The 19,254-nt window shown below is 46.3% G+C and overlaps 1 protein-coding gene across 1 annotated transcript in view; it reads left to right on the top strand.

Moving 5' to 3' along the window:
- The window catches only part of Cachd1 (cache domain containing 1), a 229,875-nt gene that overhangs the window by 166,988 nt on the left and 43,633 nt on the right, over window positions 1-19,254 (top strand). The window contains exons 5-9 of the mRNA XM_057784644.1: window positions 2,335-2,461; window positions 5,116-5,260; window positions 6,004-6,220; window positions 12,318-12,467; window positions 17,084-17,317. Of these exons, the coding sequence (XP_057640627.1) occupies window positions 2,335-2,461; window positions 5,116-5,260; window positions 6,004-6,220; window positions 12,318-12,467; window positions 17,084-17,317 (873 nt within the window). The remainder of the gene's footprint in view (window positions 1-2,334; window positions 2,462-5,115; window positions 5,261-6,003; window positions 6,221-12,317; window positions 12,468-17,083; window positions 17,318-19,254) is intronic.

Below are 19,254 nucleotides of genomic sequence, written 5' to 3'. Positions count from 1 at the left end.
TCAGGAAATACTCACTAGATGCTGTGTATTCATGACTCCAGGCTCAGGAGGGGCGAGGCCGCCTTACGGCTGGTCTGCACTGGAAGTGGTAACTGGAGGGAAAAGCCTGAGTTGTGCTTACACAGATAGGTACAGTGTGGTAGTAAAAACAAAGTGTGCTGGACTTACGAAAGCGCTGTGAACCATCTGTAAGCTCATTTCCTCATTTGCAGCATGGAAATTAGACCATAGGTTCTGTTTGGTCATGCCCTTGTTAAAGGCAATACCCTGGGAACTCTGAGCTCCCGAAGCGGAGACGCCTCCCATTGTTGTTGCGGCCACATCTCAACTAGAGAAACAAATCCTTCTCTGGGCCACATGGGCATTCAGAGCAGTGTGGACTCGGAGCTGTGTGTGTGCCGGTTAAATCACACCTCAGGTTTCCTGCTCTCTCCCTTTTCCCACGCTTCTCCCTCCATTGCTCTGCTCTGAGCTCTGTTTCCATCTCTCGTTCTGCTGGCAGATTGGTACCTACAGCAAGATGGGGTTTTGCTCATCTTGAGGGCTGCTCCAGCGCCTGAAGCCATGATTTATGCATAGCCAAATGTGTAGTGGAGTTTTGAGTTGTTGTGGAAGAGACTGATAAGGCCCAGTGGCTAAAGAAGGGAGGGGCTTCTGGTTGTGAGAAGAACAGAACACTTTTGGAAGGTACACGTGGTGATACACTCTGGTAACCCCAGCCTTTAGGAACTGAGGCGGGAGGGTTGTGGGTTTGAGGACAGCCTGAACTACGTGGTGAATTTGATGACAGCCTAGATTTCATAGCAGGATCTTGCCCAAAATAAGAGCTAGAAGATCTAGAAGATAGATCAGTGGAAAATGCACTTAGCTGTATTAAAAAAAAAAAAAAAAAAAAAAACATGAGGCGTGGAGGCAGAATCCCCAGAGCCCACATGAACCTATAATCCTGATGTGAAGAGAGGTGAATTGGAACCCCTGGGAGCTCTCAGACCAGCTATCCTGGTATAGGCAGAAGGCAAGGACCAACACCCAAGGTTGTTTTCTGACATCTACGCAGGCGCCCTGGCATGTGTGCACAACATATCATATACATGTACATGCACACACGCACACCCACAGATGGATTTTTTTTTTTTTTGAGTCAGGGTTTCTCTGAAGTCCTGGCTGCCCTGGTCTCTCTATAGACCGGGCTGGCCTTGAACTCGAGAGATTTACCTGTCTCTGCTTCCTGAGTGCTGGTATTAAAGGTGTGCGCCACCACGGTCTGGCACCCACAGATGAGTTTTCAAAAGTAGAACAAAATGTGAAAATCCAAGAGGTTGTGAGGCGGGGTGTACACAGGTAGGTAGCACTAGGGCTGAGGGAATACCAAATCTGACCCATGGTAGGGGCACGGCTGTGCAGGAAGTCAGCAGGGACAGCATGATGTAAGCACAGCAGCCACAACACCAAGGTCTCCATCCCAACTGGGTTTTTTTTTTCTTTTCTTTCTTTTTCTTTTTAAAGAAGACTTATTTATTATGTAGACAGTGTTGTGTTTGCACGTATGCCTGCACGCCAGAAGAGGGCATCAGATCTCACTATAGATGGTTGTGAGCCACCTTGTGATTGCTGGGAATTGAACTCAGGACCTCGGAAGAGCAGTCAGTGCTCTTAACCATCTCTCTAGACCCCAACTGGGGTTTTTTGACCAATGGCCTAAGCATATTTCTCAACTCCAAAGCAAGAATAGTAATATCACCCACACGCTAGAGTTGCCTTGTGAATGAGACGTCATAAAGTAAAAGCAAGCCCCTGTGTCAGCTCTGGAGTCGTGGGATCCGTTTTCCCATTCACTGAGTAACAAAGTTTCTCTAGGATTCGGTTCTGGCCCTTCGAATCCCATCTGTGTTGTTTCCATTACCTAAGTGAGGCTCATGGAGGCAAAGTCAACATCAGAGGTCTAGTCCCTAAAGACAAGGTCTGTTACCAGCGTCCATGCTTAGAGAATGGACCCCACGCCAGCGAGTATACACTAGCCCAACACGGACCAGCCCCATGAGCAGAAAGATTAGTGCAAATGAATCCTTTGTGCTGGAGAAATAACCCAGGACATAGAATGTCACCCTACCATGTGAAGAATAATGGCTTCCCGTGACCGAAATGTCACGTTTCTTATTCGCAGGATGTTTTTTTAAGGGGCAGAAGGAATATGTTTTGTAGAAAATTTACAACCTTCTATCTGGTGGGATTTCTTCATGCTACAAGCAGTTTATGCAAAACAGATGCCTGAAGAGCCGTGCGTGCGCACACCTGTGGGCTACGTGGTGATATTTCCTTTTCTTCCTCTTCCAGTGCTTGCCGACAACCTGAAATCCAACCCTGGAATCAAGTGGCAGTATTTCAGCTCAGAAGAAGGAATTTTCACTGTCTTCCCAGCACACAAGTTCCGGTGTAAGGGCAGCTATGAGCATCGCAGTCGGTATGCTGACTTCCTTCCAAGGTCGTTTGTTGCTGGTGACAATCTGTATGTGGGGTGGGCTGGGACTCGGGGTGGAGAGGTCTTGCCCGATCTCAGCACGACCCCGGATTTCAACCTCAGTAGTGAATTCCACACTCGGGTCTGCCCCATGCAGTTCAGAAACTTTTCCTTGCTTGGAAGTAATGTCTGTATTTGATACCTATAGATGTGCCTGTACTAGGGGGTGGGCAGTGGGAAAGCCCAGAGCTTTCCAATGCTCCCTATCACGGCAGGCAAAGCAGTGGGAAGGGAATGTGACCACTTGCTGCCCTGGCAGTTCTGTGCTATGAACATCTTTGTTGAAATAGACATGAGCCCACCTCCTCCACAGCTCTACCCTAGAGCATAACGTTGCTCTCTGTGGCTGACTTTCCTCTCTAAGATAATGGGTTTGGTTTTACACTTTTGAAGTGTACAGGTACTGCAAGCTATAAGGCTGTTCACAAAGCTTTGGATTTTAAAGGCCACTATTGTCTTGCCTTTCTCGCACCGAAAGGACTTGGTTGTACCATGTAGCCAGCGGGAAAGGAACCGTGAAATCATTTGTAAAACAAGGTTCCTCATTTACAGAAGCCTCTAGGCAAAGATGTACCCTTCTGCGGAGTCTGGTGCTCAGAGCCTGGAGGAAGTGGGAGATGCCCATTCTCCATGGCATTCTCGAAAAAATGCCATAGTATCCCTTCATCCTTCCTTCAGATTGTATCCAGTACTTTTCCCAAGCGGGGAGAGGAAGGAGAGAAAATTGTTACTATTTGTATGATTTTTTTTGTTTCTGTTTTTCCACATCCTCTTCCTAGATACTCTGCTATGGTTACAATGCCATGGAGACTGGACCAGAAATCTTGACTTTGGTATCTAGTTCATTGGTTCTCAACCTTCCTAGTAATGCTGGGACCCTTTAATATAGTTCTTTACATTGTGGTGACCCGCCCCCCCAGCTATAAAACTATTTTTGTTGCTACTTCAGAACTGTAATTTTGCTACTTTTATGAATTGTAATGCAAATATCTTGGCTTCCAATGGGCTTAGGCGACCCCTGTGAAAGGGATTCATTGGGGAAGTGAAGACTGGCATTTGCCCCTAAGGAAACCCAGCTCGTCGGAGGGAGGGTGGGGCCTCATCACTATTCAGCCTTCGCCCACAAGTTCCAGCTCGAGCTTACCTATCATGAAGCTGCCGCTTTGGCTGCCTGACCGTGTTTCCCTCCTCAGGGGTTGCCAGCTCTGCCTCTAAACTTGTCTTAACTGGTTGCCTTTGCAAACTCTCTACAACCCGCTGAAGACTCCAGTGGGTTTCAGAGCACAGCACCGTGAGAAAGGACCAGCCGGGCTCTCGGGTTCCTTCCCCGTCTACCTATGTAATACACAGGGCTGTTTATATATCCAGCTTTTAAGATAAAGCTACAGGGCTTTTTAAATGGGTGAATTCAGTTAGGACGAAGCTGATACATCATTTTAAGGAAAATCCTCTCCCCTAATTAGAACATGCATGTGCGCTCACGCAAGCGCGCACGCACACATACACACACACACACACACACACACACACACACACACGAGGAGCATTTGACCTTGTGTCGGTGTAGAGCTGCTGGAGTACCTACTGTTCTATTCCCGGTTCATCCTGAGGCCGCCTCTCCTGCGTTTCTTTCATCTCATTTCTCTGCTGGCTTAGTGATTCTGACTGGTGACCTGCTAAAGTAGTCTCCGTACAAGAGTTTTGACTTGCCAACAACTAGTTCTTAATTTGTGCCCAGGCTTTTGTGGCGCACTGGTAGCTCACAGTTCACAGAAAATTCTCGTGTTAGAGGTGTCAACAAAGGACAGGATTCTCTGGAGGCCGATTTGCTTTAAATCACCCCTAATTTGTTCCAGGTTGAAAATGAATAGAGAGCTCATTAAACCCCTTCTTCCAGCCCCTCCTGATGCACGCAGGGGCGGAGGCCGCTTTGATCAGAGGTGTTTCTTTTCCTCCATGGTCTCTGCAGCTCCCCCTCTTTCTTCACGTTGGCAAACAAGCACCTGGCGGGAAGAATGGCTGTTGCAGGTTTAGACAAATTTTGATGGCATGGTTTGAAATGCTCAGCTGCCAAGCCCTTCATGATTGGCCGGTTTGAGTTGCTGAAAAAGAGGAAAGAGGGTCTCTTAACCAGGGGTGTATGTATGGAAAGAGAAAGGCCAGCCTACCACCCAGAACTGCCCAGCACACGCCCAGGTCACAAGCTTTCTTACTGTTACTAAAATGCTGTGTGTGGGTGGGTGTGTGGGTGGGTGTGCGCGCACGTGCGTGTCTGCAAAACAGAAGCCAGCTACTGGCAAGTGGGCCTTGCTCTCCCTTTGGACCAAGTCTTTATAGCTTGAATGAATAAGTGGAGAGTTTGGCCCTGCAGAAGTGAGTTGGGACTTTGAAGTGTGTGGAAGAAGTCAGCCTCTCAGAAGGTGTGCTCTCATCTCTAAAGTTGGAATTTCACGGCCCTATTCTTTTCAATGACCCCCCCACCCCATTCTGAACTCTCACTCCAACCTGCCCTTCCCCCAGAAGAACCCACAGGCCAGTGAGCCCGCATCTGATCTGTAGCGCTCACAACTGTGTTAAGACCCTTTTCCTTTCTCTAGGCCCATCTACGTCTCCACTGTACGACCACAGTCCAAGCACATAGTCGTGATCCTGGACCATGGGGCCTCGGTCACTGACACCCAGCTCCAGATTGCCAAGGATGCTGCTCAGGTCATCCTCCGTGCCATTGATGAACACGATAAGGTGACTATTATCCCGGAGTCCGTGTGGGACATGAAAGCTTTCTTGAGTGTTTCCAACACTTATGTTTTATTATGTTAAGTGTGATTCGTTAGAGTGACATCTCAGTCATCGCAGACCAGATAGCACCAGTGTTCCCAGACAATTATCATATAGCCTGAATGTTTTGACTTTTCCATCACCAGAGACTTTTTCCTATTGACCTCATTGCTGAAAATACACAGAGACCACACCCAACCTCTACGCTGCTCTCCAGTTTGAAAACCAAGATGGGTAGCCTTTGCCAACATGTTTTTCTGCGTGAATTTAGGGATGCTTTCGTTGTTGATTTGTTTCAATTATGCCGATACTGTTTGGCTACTTCATTTTGGTTCAAAGGTCAAATTCTTGGGTTCTCTCCTTTACAAATTCCTTTCAAATTTGACAGGCTGATGACTTCAGACGTTTGTTTTTAAACTCAGAACCTGTTCTACAGGCCTTCTTCCTAGTTAAGCTCTCCTGTTACCTAAACATCCAAGCCTAGTCCCTGTGGCTGAAGCAGGAAGACTATTTGAGCCCAGAAGTTTGAGGTCAACCTTAATAACATGAAGAAGACTTTGCCTCAAAAAGGAAGGAAAGAAGGAAGGAAGGAAGGAAGGAAGGAAGGAAGGAAGGAAGGAAGGAAGGAAGGAAGGAAGGAAGGAAGGGAATCTTTAAATGGTAGAAGAAATTGAGTGTTTTGCTTTTTGTTTTTTCCTGTCCTCCAGATTTCTGTGTTGACTGTGGCAGACACCGTCAGGACCTGCTCACTGGACCAGTGCTATAAGACCTATCTGTCCCCCGCCACCAGCGAGACAAAAAGGAAAATGTCCACATTTGTTAGCAGCGTCAAGCCCTCTGACAGCCCGACCCAGCATGCAGTGGGGTTCCGCAGGGCGTTCCAGCTCATTCGAAGCACCAGCAATAGCACTCGGTTTCAAGCAAGTAAGTGCATTTCTGAGAGACGGCCACGGTGATGTGCTGCCCACCAAGTTCAGAACTAGAGGGGAAACTTTCCAATGGATCCCAGATCAAATTATCATCTGCTGTCTTCACGGCATCTCCATAATGAGATGGTCTCATCTTTTCCATTTTAACCATGGTCAGTCTGTGGGACTTCTAGACTCCCGGGGCCTCCTCCTCCTCCCCCTTTATTAAGAACACATCCTCACTTATTTCCCAAGGGAATACCCACATCCTCTTTAATGTTAATTGTTGGCTTTGCCTCTCTGAGGGCTTGGGGCAGTTCTGTGCTGGTGTGCATGGGCTCTGGAGGAGCCACAGGGATTCTTGCCTTGATCCTCTCTTTTCTGACCAGCTGTCACTTAGATGAGCATACCCTTCCCATGTACAAAGGTACTCTAATTTAATTTCTGTGTATTAGAGGAAAATCTGGAATGCGGATACATGCTAAAGGAAGGGAAGGGGTAGTTGACATAGGACTCTGCTTTGAAGCGTCTCAAAGGAGTCTTCTATTTCTCCTTTTATAATTGAAAATCTGTAGCCATTTTTCTTCATTTAAAAATTTAGTGCATCCTGTTTTGGGTCGGGTTTTGTGTTTTTTCTTTTTTCTTCTTCTTGAGATAAGGTTTCACTATGTCGCCCAGCCTGGCCTCCAGCTCTCTATCCTCTTGCCTCTGCTTCCAGAGTGCTGGTATAACCCAGTTTAATATACACCATTAAAATAAATTTAAAGAATATATTTTAAGCTGTCTGTGTGTCTAATCTAAAGATTTAAAGTCAGACTGTGCTGAAAAGTCTTGTGCCTGCACGCTGGCCGATGAAGTAACTGTCGCAAGCATAGCTGGTGTTGGGAGATAGCATATTGCTTTTGCCTTTATTTGCTTAAAACTTATAAGGTTAGTAGTTAAAATAGTTATTTATCTTATTGGAGATAGGGTCTCACGTAGCCTCAAGATGTAGCCGAGGGCCACCACATGCAATTCAGAAACAATGTACATTTATGATCTCACCGTCTCCCTGGGTCACTACAGCTTAGCTGGGTCTTCTGTTCAGAGCCTCATGAGGTGGAGACTCCAGGTAACCAGGGCTGTAGGCTCAGCTGAGGTTCCCAGTTCTCTTGTGAGCGCGCTACTTTAGTGGGAGATTCCATTTCCTTCCAAGTCTAAAGTCTAAAACTAGGATCGCTTTGCTGCTTGAAGGCCTATGAGGAAATATCTCTTTGACTTCAGGTCCCTGGTATTGGGTGGGACCCTAAATACTTACTGTCTTCTCACAGACTCAGAGCCACACCCCATTTTCATTTAATAAAGTTGCTCTTAACCAGTTTTATCTTCAAGATTCACCCTCTCTCTGCCAGACAGCAGTAGGATCACGGGAGCGACCTACTGCCGTCTTCCATTGTTAGACCTATGTTACAGCTTAGGCCCAAGCACAGACGGGGAAATGAAGGACAATGGATACTCTGAACGCATCTTCTCAGAATCTTGCCTACCAGCAAGAGCTAGCACCAGCCACATACAGGCCAATATTATGGACTTAGTGTTCAGCCGTCCACACATAGCTCCATGAGGCTAGGGGTCAGTGCTTACCTTATGAGGCGGGGAGTGCCAGTTCCTGTCAACTTTGCATAAACTAGTATTATCCAGAAAGAGGGAGCCTCATTTGAGGAATTACCACCATCAGATTGACCTGTTCATGTCAGTAGGGCATTTTCTTGATTAATAATTGATGAAGCCAGCTCTCTGGAGGAGGATTCCCCACCCTTGGGGTAGGATCAAAGCAAGTAGAACAAGCCAGTCAGTAAGCCATGTTCCGCCATGACTTTAGTTCCTGCCTCCAGATTCCTGCTATAAGATCCACCCTTTCCTCTGAAGTCGATCATGTTTCCCACATGAAACAACAGAAAGCAAACTAGTGATCTGACCAAGTTGTCACAGGCCCTCCCTAGAAGTGGTCTCTCTGCTCCACTCTTGAGTTATCCACCCGTCCTGAGAGTTTCTGCCCAGTAATTAGTTGCTGTCTTGCTCAGATAAAGGAGGGAGGTGTTAAACTAGCAGTGGCAAACCCAGATGCCTGTAGCACCAGTCAGCTAGAGAGGTGGTGGTGGGCATCAACTGGAGATGCGGGGATGGTAGCAGAGCTTGCTTCAGCACCTAGACACCTAGAAAGGTGGTGGTGGGCATCCCCTGGAGATGCGGGGATGGTAGCGGAGCTTGCTTCAGCACCTAGACACCTAGAAAGGTGGTGGTGGGCATCCCCTGGAGATGCGGGGATGGTAGCGGAGCTTGCTTCAGCACCTAGACACCTAGAGAGGTGGTGGTGGGCATCCCCTGGAGATGCGGGGATGGTAGCGGAGCTTGCTTCGGCAGGGCAGGCGGCACCAGCAAGGTTGTATCCTCTGATCTGAGAGAAGGCAGAGATCTGGATTTTTCTCTGTGAACTGTCAAATGTTATTGCTCCTCCTACCTGAGAACCTTATTAACCCTCTTCTCACGGACCTCTTTGTACTACTCATTGGCAGCAAGCCTGGACTCCTAGGAGGCTTTCTCCTCGCTTTTGTTTGTTTTGTATTTGGTTTCTTATCCTGGTAAACAAAAACACAACAAGAAGACTGGCCATCAGAAAGTTGGACAACTTTTAGTAGCACAGGTCCAAGAGTGCACAGAGAGGAATTTTTTTTTTTAGTTCAAATGAGATATTTCCAAAGATTGGCTTGCACTCCCCATCTTTGCTGTCTCTATTGGCAATTCAGAGGCAAAAGAACCCAACTGGGTTTAAGGATCTGCTTTAGGAATGCCTACTGTCCCTATCATGGTGACAGGTTTTGTAGTATCCCAGACAACATGACCTAGTGGTTCAGTATTTGGATCTTGGGTTTCAACTCTGCTGAACCTTTTCTGACCTTGTAAGCATGGGAATATTGATTGAACGATAATTGGCCTAACCTGTGAGGTGGGGATGACAAGACCCAGGACTGTTTCTATCTGTTCAGCAATGTGGGCTGTCATTACTCTGCTCCATTCCCTATGAGCCTTCTGGTCCCAGCTCATTTACAGCAGTGGGACCTACCCTGTAGGATTACTGTCAGGGTGACCCGTAGACAAAAGGGAAGCATCTTCCCACATCAGGACCATAAACCGAAGCCAGACTTTACCAGGTTTTCTAGTTTTACATTAATTTATCTTGTACCAATCAGAACCTAAAACGTTTATCCAAAGTAGGGTTCTCTTTTCAGTCCCTTGGGAGATCCATTAAGGGACCCCATTACCCTTTTAGGGCGTTTCTTCAGTATTTGGGTGAGTTGTTTCGGAGATCGTCTCATAGCAGGAGGAAGATGATTTCAAGTATAAATCTGATTGCGTGGGCGGGGCTCAATCTGAATTGCTTTTCCCCTGATACTGATTTTAATAATTGCTGGTTACTTAGAGAGTTTGAGTCCCCAGATCCCTAAAATTAGCCACCTCTAAGTTTACCAGTGTTATAAATTCCCACCAGTGGGTGACTCAGGAGAGAATTCAGTGAGCAAAGACCAAACTTAGTAAAACTGTTGAGTGAGCACCTCAGAACGGGACGCAGATTGGTGCCTTGCTCCGCCATTGTCAGAGAGGCTTCCTCCTCCAGAAGATGGGAACAAACACAGAGACCCACAACTAGACAATGTGCAAAGGGTGAGAGACCTCGGAACACTCAGTCCTAAAGGGGATGTCTTCATCATCCCTATCCAAGACACTATCTCCAATTGACATCTACTTGTAGAAGAAATAATAATTTTCTCTACCGGGTATATTAAGCACTTAAGAGTGGGCCTCATGCCCAGCAGTAGATGGCTAACACAAAATTAATGGTACTTTTGTTGACTTTTTGTCTCATGGTCCTTTGGGCATTTTTTTGTCTTCATGATCTTTTGTTTGTTTGTTTGTTTGTTTGTTTCTTTCTTTCTTTCTTTCTTTCTTTCTTTCCTTTTGTGACCCTGTGACACAGCTCTGCCCTCTCTGGTGGGACGTGGAACTGTTTTATTCTGTGGTTTGTTGGACACTTATTTTCAGTGTAAAGCTTAAATGAGATATCTCAAACTCTAGTAAAGTGACATGCAGGAATATAGTTACAACCGAGAAAATATTGACATCTGGGACTAATGTGGGAGTCTTTCTAAGACTTAAGGATTTCTATTCTTTCATCCGCCTCTCTTCCTGATCTCCAGTGACTGAATAAAGACACATTTGCAGGCAATACATCCCGAGCATCTCAACTGGCTTCGCTAGCAGTAAAGGGTGGATATATTTATTGTTAGCCCGACTTTACTAAATTCAGTCTGTCTATAGCATCGATACTACGTAAACTGTTAATCTATGCATAGATAGCAATGAACACTTCAGAATCTAAAGTGCACGTTTACAAACTGCAAGAATTGTGGATCTCTCTTAGAATAATGTTAATGGCAATTGCATTCGTTACATATTGCTTTGTACCACATAACCGTAACACCATCCTACCCACCCTCAGGATGTGGCTTCCCAGGGGTGCATATGTCATGAGATGGATCATGAAGCAGCTAGACTGCCTGCCGTGGTTACTCATAGCCCCAATGAAAGGCCAGCAGCGGGACCTGTAGAAATGAGGGTGTATACAAGCATTTCACTACACGGGGGCATGATTCCCCACAGCATGTCCAAAAGCTATCTATTGACTTAAAGGCCTTGAGTTAGAAAGAAATACAGAAGCCCAGCTCCTTTCCATCCCTGCCTTGTTATCTTTAGTAGTTGGCAGTTCATTGTCCCCATCCCCATGCCCCTTTCTTCCTCCTTCCCCTCCCCCCTCCTCAGCTCTCTGTGTCTGTGTGTGGCATTCTGGACAACACAGCAATGTGCAGCCAAGCTGCACTCTGTGTAACCCATGCAGCAGCTCTGCGGAACACTGCACAGTACAGCAACACCACAGGAACTCAGGGGCACCCATGCCAGGGTTTGATACCAGGATGCCTCCTCTTCCTCAGTCACTCCTTTACCTTATTGTGGTGACAGTATCTCTCAATGAACTTAGAGCTTGTCCTCCTGACCAGAATGGCTAACCAATATCCAGCCTTGCTTCCCTGCCAGCCCTGGTTTTCTAGTTACTTATTACTTCGTCTAGCTGTTGAGTGTTGCCTTTGAAACACATTTTAACCCTTGAGCTGCCTTCCCCAGACCCTGTCACTCTTACTCTGAGTCAGTCTATGTTGGGGAAGGTCTTCTGAGTTACACTTACCTCTCACTCCTTGGCCTGCTTTAGAGGGTGGTTTGAATTCAAATCGCAAGTTGTCTTCAGGCCAATTGAAGTAGTGCACACATGTGTATTGGGGCTTCTTGTTAACGTTCCTTCTTGTGCCATCATCGTTTGTCTACCCATTACTCCAGTTGACCAACCTTTCCTCCCAGCAGCTTCTGTGAACTTGGTACTGGTATCTGTCCCATTTTCTAGCTGTTTCTCCAATTACACATATGAAGAGGTTACTACCTTAGCCTACATGACCCAAACACACGAAGCATACAGTAGCAGTTTGGAGCACCTGGTGCATCTACGTCCATAGTTTTTCTTTGCTACACTGATAAACCTTCAAAATCCAAATATATTTGACAGTAGTTAGGATCTAGCAAGTCATTTTCCATGTCTGCAGAACCCTAGAAGAAGCCAAGTCCCCCCCAACCCCAAAGTGTGGCTCCCGTTACTAGCCCTGTGTGACTGAGGGAGGGATAAGCTGTGTTCCGAATCCTCATTGCAGAAGCTGGGGAGATTTCCATTTAGGCTGGCTTAAATGAACACAGCGTGGGTGCCCGGGGAAAATCTCCGTCTTTCATCTGGTAAATGTGTCAGTAGCGTCTTGTGCTGGATAAGTGAGGCCTTGCCGTGCAGAGAGCGCAGGATGGAAGGGAAAAGGAATTAGCAAGATGAAAGCCAGCAATACATCCATCACACGGGAAAGGCGAGGGACACCAGGGGCCAGCAGGGTCCTCTGGCTGGGCAAGTCCGGGAAAACGGGAAGGAAGACAGCTGGCTCTTGCCAGAATCCGAATGTAACCCCGGTTTGTGTGTTTTTGTTTAGATACAGACATGGCCATTATTTACCTGTCGGCGGGCATCACATCAAAGGACTCCTCGGAAGAAGATAAAAAGGCAACCCTCCGCGTCATCAATGAAGAAAATGGCTTTCTGAACAACTCCGTAATGATTCTTACCTATGCCCTCATGAACGGTAGGCAGTGTTTCGAGATTTCCCTTTCAGATGAAAGTTCCCTCTAGGCAGAAGCTGCTTTAAAAAGAGGGAAAGAGACTTGTGCCCAAGCTTTGATAGAGCTGTCAGGCGAGGGAGGCACCAGCAGCTCTCTCATACCCGGTGCTGGGATGCGGGACTCCGCCTAGCCAACCACAGGTTCCTGACTCTCCTCTGCTTCTGTGGTCTGGCTAAGTTTTACATCTCTCTCCTGTTTTTTCAGTTCTCCATAAACTAGGTCACCAGAGGTTTCTATACTATAGGAAGGTTGATGCTCACAGCTCCCGTGAATCGCAGGAAGCCATAGTGCTGGCCTAGCTTCTTTCCATTCTGCAGCACCCCGATATCCATCCAAAGACCCACACCCAAGCTTCCACCAGCTTCCTCAGCTGTCACCCACAGATAGCAAGGACCTGCTTTGCAGGCCTGTGGAGAGGGTTAACCTTTCTAGACCTCAAACCCTTGCAGCAGTCCTGGGGGATTGCCGGCTTTCATTAAAATGTGAGTTCCACCGTTAAATGTTGGTAGATGGGTTTTAGAAAATTGGAATATTTGAAGAAACACTCCACAGTCATCCTTCTGCTACCCGCCTGTCCCGTGTGCCCAGCCCTGCTGTATGCCTCTGTCGTCTGGTGCCACCACACCTATTAGTACGTGGCCTTTCCTTCAGTGGCTCTTCCCCCTCAGGGCCTCAACCCTGAGCCCTTGGGTGATGTCTTCCCTTGTGGCTGAGAGACAAAGTTTTCATCCTGTAGCCAGTCCCACGTATGAGCTCTATGAAACCCACGCCCTCCCCCACACTCATTTAGGGACAATGACTATCAGTTTTATGTGCTAAAAGTTATGTGGAGAGTGTCCCCAACATGCAAATTGTCCTCGGGTTCTTACTCAGACCCTCTCAGGAGGGAGCCAGGAGTCTGATATTCTAGAGTGACTCTGAATCTAGTGTCTTATGGACCACCCTCAGGGAGTGCAGGCACACCAGCCAGCTGCCACTGTCACCGTCACCATCCACCAGCATAGACTCTTGGCAGGACTCTTCATCTCTTTAGACCTCAACTTTTTATTTTTCCGGGAAACATCTCATGATGTAGCCCAGGCTAGTCTCAAACCTGAGACCCTGCCTCAGCCTCCTGAGTACAGAGCTGGCCCATGTGTGCCAGCTCCAGACCTCTCTTTTATCTGTGAGGTGAGAATAGCAAGCTCTACTGCCCAGGGAGAGTATAAAAGCAACGGTATGGCGTCGGTTGAAAATTAACAGAGAAGGGCTGGAGGGAAGGCTCTGAGGTCAAGAGTGATTGCTACTCTTGCAAAGGACCTGAGTTCTGATCCCAGCACCCATAGTAGGCGGCTCCCAACACCTGTAACTCTAGCGCCAAAGGATCTAGTGCCCTCTTCTGGCTTCTGTGACCATCTACACCCATGAACCTACAGACGCACACATAGACACATACATATGTACGTAAATGAAGAATCTTAAGTTAGCGTAGAGCCTGATGCCTAACAGATCCTGGGGAGGGGTGGTCAGTGATGATGTTTCCTGTCACACACAGCGTAGCTGACAACGGAGAGCATCTCTGCCATCTGGGGTCAGTCTCATTCAGCAGTGTTACAGCGGGGCATCCTGATACTCATGACTCCCACTGTGTAGACATGGGCACCCGCTCTCCCCATTGTATTCCCTCCTCTGTGGGCAGAGGGTGTCCTCTCTCTCCTGTGCCTTCACTTTTCCAAGAGTGTGACCCTCACAAGCGTGAGTTGTCTTACTGTTTGCATTGTATTCTGAGCAGAGGAGCTCTCCGGTTAGGATGGGTGAAGACGGCTGCTTTTTGCTTGAGCACTGACCCATTGGGGTCATGTCAGGTTGCCTGATAGATCCTCTCCCCGACATGGCTTAACTTCTCTCTCTCATGAGTGAGAAGGGAGGAAAATGAAATTCCCCGAGCCTCTGTGGCGCCCACCACCTGCATGAGCTTCCTAGTCTTCAGCGAGCTCTCCCACTAAGGAGGACAGCTGAGTTAAAGGCAGGAGAAGATGGGGAGACAGACCCACAGCCAGCAATCGCTACTGGCGTGTGGCAGACACTGAGTCAAAGCCCCAGTTATCACCTGTCCAGAAACCAATCCTTCAGAGTCTTAGGTACACTTCCATCCCCATGACAACTCCACACTTTAAACCCTCTGGCTAACTCCATTCACCCACCCAGTTTCTCTCGCCTGTCTTACCAGATACATCTGGTCACTGCTAGTTCTTTGACTACTATTCCTAGGGCAGACACTGGCCCTCACTAGACCCGCCAAGAGCTCACATAGTGAAGCGGGGCCATCGTGAGACTTTGAAAGACATTCCCCCACTTCCTGGAACCATTTTCCTCACGGTGGTCTTCCCGTGGCTTTTGATTGCAGGTGTGTGAAAGTTAGAAAGAGCTGGATTATCTTTCCAAATCCAAAGAGGGATTTGGATGAAGCAGATCACCATAGTTGGAGTGACTAGAAAAATCCAAAAAAGAAAGCTAGCAACTCGGAGTTCAATCATCAGGCTTACAGGGAAAGCTGAAAGCTGGGAACATTGGATACGATTCATAAATTGTGATATAGAAATCTCTGGAAGGTTGTTGACTTTCATGGCCATTGCTCTCAATGGAATAGTTGGACAGCTTACCCAGGGTTGATGTTGGTGAGCAAGCCAGAAGTTTGGGAAGGAAGCTTACTGAAGACCGGAGAACGTGACTCAAACTGGAGCATTCTGATGTCTCTGTGTCTGTCTCTCGCCATCTCTTAGTTCATTCCATAAAACTTGATTTTTTTTTTTTTTGGCATCTTTAATTTATGAGCACACAGCAGAGAGGACTCTGGGAAATGTGGTTTCTAGCATGCCCGTATTGATAGATTTACTATCCAGTGTATTCGCCATGTGTTGTTCAAAAATTGCCAATAGTGTCGACAACCTAACCCTCCATCCCATGCTGTCTTGGCAGACCTAGTTTGTTGCTTGTTAACACTTTAGGAGTGGAGCAATACTGGACAAAGAAGAAATACATCTAGTGCCCAAGTTGTCTGCGAGCTTCTCTTGAGATGAGGGCAGAAATCAGCCATGTCTTTTACTCTAAAAGAGACCCCCTCACCCCTTAACCAGTCTATGCCAAGCAAAGGAAACAGTGATCTGGTTCTCAAATGATTTGCCCCAGGAACTTTATTTCTTTCTTATCGCCTTGAAGGTATAGAGTGAAATTCAAGTTTGTCTAGATATAATGTCTTTAAAAGAAATCAACCAGTCATGGTGGCACATGCCTTTAACCCCAGCTCTCAGCAGGCAGAGGCAGAGAGACGTCTCTGAGTTGAAGGCCAGCCTTGGTCTACACAGTCAGAGTTACATAGTAAGACCCAGTCTCAGAAAAAAAGGGAAAAAAAGGAATAATTATAGATAATATGTTAGATGTTGCTGCTGCCTAGTAACTAGTAATGAACTTTGAATGTTAGAAATGCAGTCACTCCACAGATGAAAACAGCATGGCATATTTATAGTAGGTGATCTGTAAACACTTCAGGTTCTTTTAACAATGGAATAAATAGCTCATAGTTTGCTGTCTAAGTCTTCAAGAGCAGGAGACAGAATCTCCTGGAAGGGCAGTGGTAGAGTCTCACCAACAACTGAAAGCTCTTGAGCTTGTTTACAGTGGTGCCCATGTGAGATCAGTTACTAATCCTTTTGACTGCATGCCAACAATAACAGACTGAAAAAAAAATTGGTTTATTAAATTTATTTTTGTACTATGGAACACAGATGTTGTAGAACAATACATCCCACTATGCCTAAATCTTTTTACAAAGTTTTCAATACCCCATAAATATAAAAGATACACATTAAATAAATCAAATTTAGTATTATCCTAACAATATCAAGCATAAAGACATGTGTAATTAAATGAGCTTGAAGAAGAGGGTTTAGAAGCATTGCTAAATGCAGGCCATAATTCTTTCATTTAGTTTCTTGAGTTTTTGGCAAGTGGTTTTACAGGCAAAGCAGGAATGAAATGGTAAAGGCCTTAAAGCCCTCCAGAGGTCGGCCACTGCTGTAAATTAAATGCAGACTTGCTAACTATTACTTTTGCTTTCAGATATTGAGTGCAGCAAAGCATTTAAATCTTATTATAATGAAATGTTTAGGACGAGCACATCCTTCGATTCCCATGTGGTTCTCATCACTGCCTTTTGAAGAATCCCTTTGTGCTTTTGACTGAAGAAATTCCCTGTTTTGGCTTTTGGTTTGCAGTGGGAACTGCTATCTTCCTGGGTCCGTAGACAGTATCCCCACACAGACCCCTTGGACATTCAAGACTTTGTCTGTTTGGTTTTGGGTTTTTTTGTTTTTTTTTTTTTTTCCAAGACAGGCTCTCCCTGTGTAGCTCTGGCTATCCTGGAAGTCACTATGTAGATGAAGCTCCCAGCACACCCTGCCCTCACCCCCACCTCCAAGTGCTGGGATTAAAGGCCTGTACCACCATGCCCTGTGCAAGACCTCATTTGTATCCATAGTGGATCTAAATGGCAAACTGCTGCCTAACAATAACCAAGTTTTCCCCTTGTTTTCGATTACAGATGGGGTGACTGGTTTGAAGGAGTTGGCGTTCCTTAGGGATCTGGCTGAACAAAACTCTGGGAAGTATGGCATCCCAGAGCGGACAGCCTTGCCTGTGATTAAGGGCAGCATGATGGTGCTGAACCAGCTTAGCAATCTGGAGACCACAGTTGGCAGGTTCTACACCAACCTTCCCAACCGGATGATTGACGAGGCCGTCTTCAGCCTCCCCTTCTCCGACGAGATGGGGGATGGTAAGTGTCACAAGAATGTCCTGCTATGGAAGAGGAAAGGAAGGAGCAGGCAGAAAGGTGCACCCCTCCTGCTCCAACCCCACAAAGACGTGTATGCCTGCCACCTAGCCTACAACACGCTGTAACATGTAAACCCAGTGCTGCTTCCTCCCTGCTCCAGCCTCAAAGAATGTAACAGCATAGTTTCAGATGCAGCTTCCTGGGGAAGCTCCCTTAGTGAGTGGCGCTAAAGCGTTGCTGTGCATCACAGTGCACAGGGAAACACAAAGAACTGTGTGGGTTCTTAGATCCCACACTCCTTAAGTCCTTGTCCTCAGTAGTGCATGTCACCTCATTAATTCTCCGTCTTGGTCATCTTCAGGAAGGGATAATAAACCAGTGAGTTTCTTAGAATGAATTCATACACATACATGAATATATACAGATTAAGATGGACACCTACATGCACACATACACGCATACATATAACCAGTGGCTGGCATACCACCCAGTTATGAGTGCTGCTCATTTCCCTTCTTTAATAACACCACTTTCCTTTGCTCTTATCTACACCATCATCCTGATGCCACAAGTACCCAGAACACAATGTTGAGCAAAGTGGTTTAACAGTCACGTGATTCAGTCACCTGACTAGGAAATGGGAATCCTTTCTGTCCAGGTGATTGTGAAGAGTAATTTCAGTAATGTATATAAAGTGTCTATACAAATGCCTGGTCATGGTAGGTTGCTTCTCAGGGAAAAAAAATCATTTTTTTTATCTTCGTTTTTTACCTTTTTAAAGATTTTATGTTTATAAATGGATGTTTATAAATGTTTTGCTTACAGCATGAACATTCTAGAAATTGTGATAAATGATTGCGAGTTGCCATGTGAGTGTTCAGAATTGAACCTGGATCCTCTGCAAGAACAAGTACTTTTAACCACTGAACCATCTTTCCAGGCCCTTCTCTCTCTCTCTCTCTCTCTCTCTCTCTCTCTCTCTCTCTCTCTCTCTCTCTCTCTCTCTCTCTCCTTCATTCCTTTTCTTTCTTTCTTTTTTCCGAGTCAGGATTTCTCTATGTAGCCCTGCCTGTCTTAAAACTCGCTCTGTAGACCAGGCTAGCCTCAAACTCAGAGATTCTCCTGCCTCTGCCTCCTGAGTACTGGGATTAAAGGTGTGAGCCACCACACTTGGCTTATTCTTCATTTTCTTACCCCGCCTTCCTTCCACATTCTTGATGAAGAAGGTTGGAAGAGGCAGATAATCACTAAGCAGACAGATGGCATCCTGAACCTGGGTCTGTGTTCCTGTTGAACCCTCCTTTTTCATTCTGAATGGGTCCACACATGTGTATAGTCTAGGGCAGTGCTTCTCAACCTTCCTGATACTGCGAATACAGCTCCCCATGTTGTGGGTACCCCAACCATAAAATTATTTTTCTTGCTACTTCATAACTGTAATTTTGCTGTTAAGAATCACAATGTGAATATCTAGGTCTTCCAATGTCATAGGTGACCCCTGTCAAACAGTCATTCAACCCCCAAGGGGGTCACAACCCATAAGTTGAAAACCAATTGTCTAGGAACTCCTACCTTTGGATTAGGCTAGTCCTCTTGATAGTGACAGAAACCTAAATGCATGTGTGTGTGTATGTGTGTGTGTATATATATATGCCAGTCAAGGGGGGGCAAGGTACACAAACCCCCTCAGTAAAATTTTGCTGATAAGAGACCATCAAGAAATCCTGTTCAAACTATGCGCTGTGTGGAAAGGAGTAAGACAGATGTGGAAATGCAATCCTTTAAGAACTCAGTGAAATAAGTCAATTAGCTTACTAATGCCAAGCAGGTAGAGTGGGGCCCCTCCTGAAATCTGCACCTTCCATGAAAATGTTGAGCCATCTGCTTGTTGATGTCATCCAGATGTGAATCTGCGGGTCTCATTTCACGAAGTCTGT

The sequence above is a fragment of the Chionomys nivalis genome, chromosome 11, assembly GCF_950005125.1.
Source record: "Chionomys nivalis chromosome 11, mChiNiv1.1, whole genome shotgun sequence".
Classification (NCBI taxonomy): domain Eukaryota; kingdom Metazoa; phylum Chordata; class Mammalia; order Rodentia; family Cricetidae; genus Chionomys; species Chionomys nivalis.
The sequence above is the reverse complement of the archived record's forward strand: the minus strand, read 5'-3'. Positions and strand labels throughout refer to the sequence as shown.